The sequence below is a fragment of the Penaeus vannamei genome, chromosome 7 (genome assembly GCF_042767895.1).
Source record: "Penaeus vannamei isolate JL-2024 chromosome 7, ASM4276789v1, whole genome shotgun sequence".
Lineage (NCBI taxonomy): Eukaryota > Metazoa > Arthropoda > Malacostraca > Decapoda > Penaeidae > Penaeus > Penaeus vannamei.
Genome location: NC_091555.1, coordinates 17,175,293 through 17,185,292, shown reverse-complemented (window position 1 = coordinate 17,185,292; position 10,000 = coordinate 17,175,293). Strand labels below are relative to the sequence as shown.

Genomic DNA, 10,000 nt, shown 5'->3' with positions numbered 1-10,000 from the left:
CATTTTCACTTGTAGAAGCCTCTTTGGAAAGTTAAAATGATATTACTGGGATGAGAAGAGTAAAAAGGACCATAAAAGGTGGGATCGAGTACCGTTGTAGTGGTCTGTGTGGGGGAGGTGGTGTAGGTTAGAACATATTTATAATTAGAAGAAGCACCTCCCTCAGTCTGAACAGCTGCGAACCTAACGTTCTCTCATACAAATAGCAGGAGGTGTTGTATTGTTCCATCTTGTCAGTTGTGTGCATGTGTGTTGGGGTCAGAGCGTGGGTGGAGAAAGCACTTGTTGCACACCTGGACGATCCGAGACAGGTAAGGTGTGGGGGGTGCCCCCTACCTGTCATTCACACGAGATAACTGATTATTATGGTGAACGTGGGAATTATATTGTTTGACTGTGTGTTTCATAGACGTAAAACATGCTTTTTGTGAGAAACATACAATTTTAGTGAGAGGGCCAATATAGGCTATGGTTAAAATTTGAGTGTTGGTATTGCAGATTAGTGTTTTGTATAGTTATCATAGAATTTTGGGTAATTTTGTTGAAGTATTCAGTGTCATTCCATTTTATATTATACTGATTTGAATTATTTAAGGATATTAGGTAGCTGCTATTTTCTTGTTTATGTAGTGCCTCATGTTTTGAAAGAAACAGCATGGGGATTTTTTCTTTTGTTAATTTTATTGGGCAGATAAAATTCAATATTTCTCTGATAGAGTAGGAAAAGTATTGTTTTGAGGTTGGTGTCATAATCTTGGTTGGAAGAATTACATTTCTTGTGACCAATTTTAGGTTTTAGGTTCAAATAGCATATATCTGATCATATACTGTTTATAAAATCTTGAAGTTTCAGAATGATCCAGACATATCATTAATAAACTTATCAAAACTATAGACAAAACATTTATTAATGTGTTGAAATGCTGACAGTGACAATATGCCCCTGAACAGAGAATTTCACTTCAGTACCTACAATTCATTACAAGTGTTTGATGTTGTCTGGAACTAAAAGCAAAGCTAGAACATTTGGTGATAAACCAATCAAATGATCATTTCATCCAGTGATGACATTACATATACAAGTACAGGCAGCCCTCACTTTATGTCTGCAATACTTTCTGTGAAACAGGATATTCTTCAGATCAGATGTTCTGCAAATATCATTTTATATTGTTATATGAAATATACAGCAGTATTGCATTAGGAGGTCATTTCATGGTAATCATTTAAAAGAAAATTAAACTGTAAAACAACACAGCCCACAGGAGTTGCAAAGTAATAGATATTGAATGCTGTTTTCAGATATCTCAAATGTATGTGCGGAGAAAGGTTTTGCAGGGAATGCCTGAACAGTCGTACATATCCACACACATGTACACACATGCACGTATTTACTTACACTTACATGTGCATGCATCTACACACTTATATGCACACCCGCACTTGCACTCATGCTTGAATTTATACTTACTCACTAAATATGCTTTTATGGTATTTAGCTACGGTTATATTTTGCAGTGTTTTATATAATAATATGTAAACATTTACAAATTGAGCATCGGAAGCTTATATTTGACATGATTAATTTGCTTAATATTTCCAGTAACCAATTGATTTTATGAATTAATAGCAAACATTGTTTACTATCTAAGAATTTGCATAATACATTGAATGATTGTGTTTAAAGTATAGAGAATATTATTGGAAAGAATGACAATTAGTACATATATAAATTAACTTCAAATAGTTAAATGTAGTAAAACTTCCATACACATTTTTGCTTATATTTTTGCCTGAATGATAATAAGTCTTCTCTTTCTTTGTAGAAGACATTGTAAGCTAAAATAATATCTTGAAATAGCATGATTTCAGTAAGAAAACACACCTCATAGTCGTTTTCTACTAACATCCATTGCCAATACATTTACGTAACACTTGTAAGCTACTTCATTTAAGCTTGCAGAACTTCATAGTTTAAGGATAAACAATATGGAATGAATTGTCCTTGTTATGTTTTCATAGTAAATAGTTACTTTGTCATCCTTAAGTACAGAAACAGTAAGTAAAGAGAGAATACAAAATAATCCAAATTTAATACCTTAGATTTCTTTATTGTGAACATGTATAGCTCTTAAACAGAATTAATTGCATTGCCATTGAGTATAGACTTCAAAATTCATTTCATTTGTGTAAAAGATACATTTTACACAAATGCTATGTACGTTTAAAGTAATTTATGTTATATCAAATTACTGATTTCAAGCATACATTGTGGGTTTTCAATTTAATGTAAGTGCTAGAATTGATAGGCTTGACAAAGTAATGGTTACTAGATGTCTAATATTGATGTCCCTGTAAATATTATACTCAGAAGGTGTGATTATCCTGTAGTTGTACATGTTAGAATGCATGTAGAGTAAAGATAGAAAAAATAGTTCAGCGAGAGCACTTTTTTAAAGTGATTTGATAACCCCAAGTCCATCAAAATGCTACAAAAAAAAATGTACATAATTAGATGCTTCCTACAAATGTGAAGTTAGTCCTTTGATTTCTTTAAATAGCTTATGGTATAAGCACATCTCCAATAGCACAAAATTACAGCGCCGATATAAACAGTCTTGAGTGTCTTGGTAGTTTGCAAAGTCTGAATGTTTGAAGTATGTTTATTATGCTAGTCATGATTATATTTAATATCCTGAAAACTGCCTGTAAAGATTTTACACTATAAGATCCATAACTAGGCAGAATTTCCCAAATGCACTTGTATGTATGTAATCCTCATGATGTATCATACCTTAGGGAATTATTTGAAAATAAGTAAAGATTATTCTTTCAGTATATGAATATATAATTTGTTCCCATTGTGGTATCATCACAATAGCCAAATATCATTACCTACTTTTATAGGTGTAATAAATTTTAGTAGAGTTTGACTTATCAAGAATCATAATTCATAAAAAGAACTGTTAATTCCAAGCATTTAGAATTTGTATAATGTATATCTTGTGGTTAGCTGCAGATTTCAATTATAAAAGTATATTAAATTCTGGAAATAATTAGACTTGGGTGATCACTTAACAGGTATAACCTAGGGTATCTGGTAAGATTTCTGGTGTGTATATGTGTGTTCAATTTGCAGATGTATATTATATAGCTATATATATAGTATATTATGTACATAATGTATTATATATATAATAACAGTTAATAATAACAAATTTACATATATGGTGGTTCTAAATAATAAATCTCTTGCAGATAAATAACAAGAAATGGGTTCTGGAGAAGGCAGTGGTGTAGGAGGTGGTGCAGGTGCTGGTGCTGGTGCAGGAGGCTCAACAGGAACCACAGGGTCAGGGGGGACGCTATGGCTTGTCATCTGGCTCCTCTTGCTGGTTTTCGCTGCACTCTGGGTTGCCGGGTTCTGCGCATGGTGGTACATCATGCTCATCCCCTTCACAGTGTGCTTGCCACCATTAGCGGTAAGTCATGCTTTACTTTTTTCCCTACCAGCAAGTTAAAATATTAGAAAAATGTAAGCAGACCTTTGTAAAAAATTTCATGTTTAAGATTTTATTGATGGTATGTAAAATTTTTCTTATACGCTGACATCAGCTTATAATTTTTGAATAGATTAATATTTTTTATAAACTATCTTCCTTCAGAATCATGAAATGTAAAGATTATCTGAGAATGTCAGTAGTGAAGATTTTTTTTCCTTTTAAGTAGATGCACAAATGAAAGGGGTTGAGCTCATCTCCCTTTTTTTTTCTTTCTTTTTCCCCTTTCCTTTCCTTTGTAAAGATTTTGAAAAATAAATTTGATATTGTGGTGACCACATTTTGAAATGTAAAGCTCATAATGTTATCTCATCAATATATAGAATGTTATAGAGTATCTTATTAGATGTAGTTCTATAACTATCCCAGTTGCAATTTCGGGAGTGCAAAAATTTATGACGTTATAAGTCAAAAGTACTGTCATTTTTAAGCTAATAACTACAGCTGTAACTGCAATGCACTGTATTTCTTAAATGGATTTAAGAAAATTCTTCAAAAATCCTATATAGATATATGTCTTTCATAATTCAAAACATTTTCTTGATTTGTTTTATCTTTTTCATTTTGTATCATGAAGATGGCCAGATTTCATAACCTAGTAACCACAGAAAAAAAGCAGCTTCCCTACTAATGCAAGATTGTCATTGTACATTGGCAGAGTGCCCATTTATGCCCAGCACATTTGCTATGTCACACTACTATGGGGGCACCTAATTATTCATAGCTCAGGCTTGTAAACAACTGTTTAATAAGAATAACATGCCTGAATCAAATTCTAACACCAAGCAATTGATACCAATACTAGGCTATCATAAAAAGACAAGCTCTCTGACAAGCTCATATTACGAGCTATATCTTGATGGAGTGCCATCTGCAATTTGGTCTACTGCATCATAGTATAATGCCATCTCTGAACAATGGGTTAATTACACAATTGTTTGGTTAGATAATCATATATTAACATAAATAGAAAAAAGGTGAAAGGCAGTTATAAAAATGCATTCTGTAACTCTCAATCTTTCCCTTTCTTGCCATTTTGTATGCAAAGTATCTATTCTATATTTTCATACATCTTTAATGAAAAGAAAAATAAATTCAAATGCACTTCTGTATCGCAAAAGGGTGTGCTACAATGAAGATGTATTTGAAAAGTGTAGCATTTTATGAAAAATCCATATTAAATGTTTCTTTTTAATTCAGAGAAACTAGGGACTGTAGAAATTAAGAAAAACTTGTGTAATGGTCATAAATAACACATAGGTATTCAGTATATGAAATAATGTTCCCCAAAGTAATTGCTTATCAGTCTGTGGATCTCCATGAAATAGTGTTGTAGCTTTGGTATATTGTTCTGGAATGGCCAACAAATCTCTGCCATGTATATTCTGGCAGCATAGAGCCAGTAGATCTCCCTGGTGATACATTTTCAAATAAAAATTCAGTCTAAGCTCTATCTGTCAGAATGTATGAGGTGGTTCTGTTAGCTTTTGCTGGAATGCAAAGGGCTGATGCCATAGCATTACTTGATATAGTCATATTGTAAATGATTACTTGAATTAAAACTTTTAGAGCATTTTCATAGGAAATGTGAAAACTTGAATATTGTCCTAAATGGGAATAAATTAATACAACACATAAGTAGTGTTGAGTAATTTCAGATTTCCAGATTTCAAGAATATATGTTAACTTGGTATAGGTAGTTCATACAAAGTTAAAAGATAGTATGTAAAAGTATCCAAAAGGCCAGACCAAGCTCATTTAGGCTTTTCCAAAGGAAATGTTCCCTTAATGATGGCAATTATTACAGATCTCAAATTCACACATTATGTTAATATGCTGTACATATATGAAGATAATCTAGATTTTACTTGATAATAATAAAAAAAAAAAAAAAAAAATATATATATATATATATATATATATATATATATATATATATATATATATATATATATATATATATATATATATATATATATATATATTAAATATTGTATGTATGTATGTATGTATGTATATATGTAAAGTTTATTAGTATATTACCTGCATATGTTGTATTCACCGTGGCATACATGTTTATTTTTTTCAAGTTTGCTGGTCATGTGCAAACAGTAGTATTTTTTTTCTTTGGTTGTAAGGGAAATGTCCAGAGAACATGCAAGCAGCAGGAAATGGTGGGCTGGTCAGTTCCATTCCCTAGCAGACTCGAGCTTTCACTCATAAATTAATTAAAGGGAAGGGCCTGGTAGGTGAATGTAAGACCTTGCATTTGCAAAGTCAGTGCTCTGTCACTAAGATATACCAGTTCTGAATAATCATGTAGTTGCCCAAGAATATGAAAGGTTATCAGTTATGACTTGTACCTTATTTTATGTGCTAAGAATCACTTATCTCAAGAAAATATCTATAACATATGTATTTTTTTCCACAGGCTGTCACTGATGTTTTGCTTCGTGGAACACAGCTGACGTATTTCTGTGCCAAGAACATGATGGACCGCAACAACTTCAATGAAGCAATGGCAAATGCTGCCACCACTGTTCCTCCCACAGTTCTTGTTGTACAGAGCTAGACTTTGGTATTGAAAGAGCAATATTTTTTTTATATATAAGTATTTCCTCAAGTTCTGTGTTCCACAAACTGAAAATAACTTTTAATACACATTTCGTATACAAAGGTACGAATGGCAGGGTGTAGTAGTTCCATGTGATTATATATAAAACAGGATATTGCACTATAAATCTTCCTCCATCGGATGGATGCCATGAAAAAATACATTTCAGTGAAAGGGAAGACCAAGTTTTAATGAGATTATATGATAACTTTCCTTGGTGCCAAATTTACAGACTTGTTTGATAATTTCTGGTCGAGCTGGAATACAGCCTAGAGGAGTACTTACTAGTTTTTTTTGACAATCTCTATATCTCATAAATTATTGCTCAGTATTTCATGTTCAATTCAAAAATTTGCTTTCTGATGTACATGCATTTATTTTCAGAAGTTTGTAAACTGTTTTCTTGCCTTTTCAATGCTACTCAGAGTTTGATTTAGCCACTAAGCTATTTCTAATTTTCATATGCAGTCCTTTATGAATGTTATGTACAGGAGAATAGATGTTGCATTTTTGTTAAAAGCTATAGTGTTGTTAATAATTCTTATATTAATTTTTTGCAGTAGATGTCCTGCAACTGAAAGAAATGCTTCAGTCTTCCAATTGCTTCTAGAAATTTCACACTGAATCTTTTGTAATACCTAATATTGTTGATTATTAAAAGTCTATTTTGGTTAATACTTAGACAAGTCAGAAGTTTGTAGAGAAGTTTAAATATCTTGTTATGAATTTTTCTTGACTATTGAAGACAGTGAAAATCATTGAAAAGGAAAATCACAATAATATAGAAAGAAATGAATGGTGTATTTCTATGAACAAATGGTCAAATATAAATACATTTTATTTTTTTTTATTTTTTTCTTCATATCCATGTTTTCTAAAACCATGCAAAATAATTTACAATTTATTGCTTGAAGCAAATACCAACCTTGTAACAAAATATTGTTTGAAGTTTTTGGATACCATGTTGCATAAATAAATGGTATTTCTCTACTACACAAAATGTTAATTGAAGCCGCATATTGGTACTTTCAACATTTCGATCTTAAAAGGTCAAATATGATTTTATATACGTTTAAGGATCTGAAAGTTTTGCATATAATTGTTTCAATTTGGTATTTTAGGTAAAGATATGAATCGCATATTATTTGGAGACAATTTTCTACTTCAGAAAAAAAAAGAAACTTTTTCTTTCATTTAATTAGTCAGATGCCGTTATTATAGTAAGAGGATAATTTACAGGGAATTTACCTCTATTATTATTGTCATATTGAAGAAATTTCACAAAGCAAAATGCATCTTCCGAGTTAAAAGTCATACTTGTAATCACGTATCACTTTTTATACCTAGTATGTAGTTTGATTCTACTAACTAAGTAATTACAGAATATATTTACGTGCCCATTTAGGTTATTTAATTTATTGTTTGTTAAATTTCAATCTCGCTTAAAAACAGGCCAATGTTTTGTAATTTACCTTGTAATTGAAGGCACAAATCAATCGGAAAGAGGCTTTTCTTTGGTTTGCCATATAAAGTATGGAGAAAGTGACTAGGGGAAAGAAAATGCTGTTTCTATTTTTTTTCTGTTAAACATTGTTCCTAACTATGATGCACAAGTGTACTATAGTTTGAATTATACTAATAAGTGTTACCCAACATTGCTACACAAGTTATAATGAAGCCCCATTTATGAGAATGAACTTGTGTACTTTTTTTATGTGCATATAACCATGTGCATCATCCTTTATAATTTTACAGGTGTTGAAATAAGAGATTGACCAGGTCCATGTATTTCAATGCACAAACTTAAGATTGCGTTATATTTCAAATAAGGCAAAAGCCTGAAAGTGTTGCTAATTTTTTTGATTTAAAAATAAACTCAAAAGCCAAACTAATATTTCATGTCCACCTACAAAATATGAAAAAGATTATTTCATGTTTGCAATTAGTATCTGAGTATAATCAAGGGAGTCCTGCAAATATGTGAATTTTCTTGATCTTTCTATTCATTTACTGACAATGATCAGTATAACAAACTCATATGGGTTCACAAAAAAACAAAATATGATATATGAGATCCTTCTATTTATGACTCCACCTATCATAAATTATTCACACCTTTAGCACACAATGAAAAAGACATTTTTGTACAAACAATCACAGATTGCTTACTAATTTTATATATGTACTTCAAAAATAGTTTGCCATGAACTTGCAAAATCACATAATACCAGTAAGCAGAAACATACTGCATATTAAGTAAATGAATCTTACAAAGCCCCCTGCTAAATGGTGTCTTTTCTTCCCCAAACAAATCATGCCTTTACAAAAACAAACTATTCTACAAGATATTTGTATCGCCAGTCAAACCCTCTGATTTTTCTTAAAAAAAAAAAAAAAAAAAAAAAAAAAAAAATTAATTACCCAATGATAGATGAAAACTACTACACCACAACTAACTTATCAACTGTTTCTGTCACTAGTGGAAGATGCTGCCACACCACATCTGCATCTTTGTATACAGATGCATCAACCTGAAAGTAAAGATGATTATGCATGTGAATATATCTATACATGTATTGAAAGAGACAGACAGACAGACATTATGTGTGTATATATCAGTAATCTGGCAAAATTTATCTTGAACTTATTTTCATTACAAATAACCAATATTTTAATCTATTTTGTTTTCAAGTAACCAATATTTTAATCTATATTGTTTTCTAGTAACTTTTTGCTGTAGTATGAAAGGGAGGGCACTAGTTAAAAGAACCTCTACATATATGCTTAGTAATTAAGGCTACAGGCAACAGTTATGTTTTTTATTTTTCAAAATTCTTTCATATAGCATGACAAATAGGAAAATTTGCATAAATAAATAAAAACTATGAGAGATCCAAGATACTTTAAAAAGAAAACCCAAAGTAATTACCCTTAATTTGGAAATTGGGGCTTCTCTTGATGATGTCTCTCTCAGGATATACGAAGCACCTTTGGGGCTGTATAATCTTGTATCATTTACCCTAACAATAACTTGATCCACACGTAAGTAATGTCGGAAAACCACAAAGAAACCACTTGGCATTACTCGCTGAAATTCAAATTTAGGAGTTAATGGTCAGTTGTATAAAACAAATAAATGTGCTAGACATCAAAGGCATGCATATAGCAATATAGTGAAGTATTGTGGTGAAATGGAAAAAATGGGTTCATTATTAGAAAAAAATGTGTTCACTGTCAGTGCTATAGGACAGTATGGTAGTGAAAAAGGTAAAGTGCGGGAGCAAATAGGGTAAGGTGGGGATTAGAAAAGGGCAGAAGGTCGATTAGATCAAATGGAGGGTATCTATGCATCTGAGGAAGGAAAACAAGTTGTCATGGAAAAAATGGAGGATTCCATGAGGATGTCCAACAGGGTGAGAAATTGGGGAAGCGAGGACAAAAGAGGAAAAGCAGAGGTATGAACTGCAGTAAAGAGGGGCTAGGATAACTGATACTGCATCATATTCAATGAGGCAGGTGAGTAGGTTGTTTTCACAATGACCAATCCTTGTCATGGAAAGGGCAATCAGCTGGAGGGATAGAGACAGTTCTGGTACAAGTATAAAGAGAGGAGTGAGGTTGGGCTGGGAGAGGTTTGCCAGTTAGGTCAGTCAGGGTAGATAATGCATGAGCTCGGTTTTCAGATGTAACTATGACAAGGCATGTATGATTGGAATAACTTTGGAAGTACACTTTTTAAAATAATTTATGGAGACATTGTTGGAAGGGGAAAGTATTGTTAGAGTATGGGGTTGTTGGTGAATCACAAAAAATTTACATCCCTTGT

General features: G+C 31.9%; 2 protein-coding genes across 7 annotated transcripts in view; one reads left to right on the top strand and one right to left on the bottom strand.

The window, feature by feature from the left end:
• The window catches only part of LOC113809069 (uncharacterized), an 8,613-nt gene extending 551 nt beyond the window's left edge, over window positions 1-8,062 (top strand). The window contains exons 2-4 of one of the 5 annotated variants that reach the window (XM_027360561.2): window positions 3,259-3,482; window positions 5,992-6,138; window positions 6,735-8,062. In XM_027360561.2, coding sequence (XP_027216362.1) covers window positions 3,273-3,482; window positions 5,992-6,132 — 351 coding nt within the window. In that variant the 5' untranslated portion in view covers window positions 3,259-3,272 and the 3' untranslated portion in view covers window positions 6,133-6,138; window positions 6,735-8,062. Of the gene's footprint in view, window positions 312-3,258; window positions 3,483-5,991 lie in introns of all 5 variants that reach the window. The other 4 variants (XM_027360560.2, XM_027360559.2, XM_027360558.2 and 1 more) reach the window with 4 other exon arrangements.
• A 174-nt stretch (window positions 8,063-8,236) lies between these two features.
• LOC113809068 (TIP41-like protein) overlaps window positions 8,237-10,000 on the bottom strand; it is a 15,423-nt gene continuing 13,659 nt past the window's right edge. For both annotated transcript variants that reach the window (XM_027360555.2, XM_070123579.1), the window contains exons 5-6: window positions 9,104-9,262; window positions 8,237-8,705 (exon numbers count right to left, since the gene is read on the bottom strand). In XM_027360555.2, the coding sequence (XP_027216356.1) occupies window positions 8,616-8,705; window positions 9,104-9,262 (249 nt within the window). In that variant the 3' untranslated portion in view covers window positions 8,237-8,615. The remainder of the gene's footprint in view (window positions 8,706-9,103; window positions 9,263-10,000) is intronic.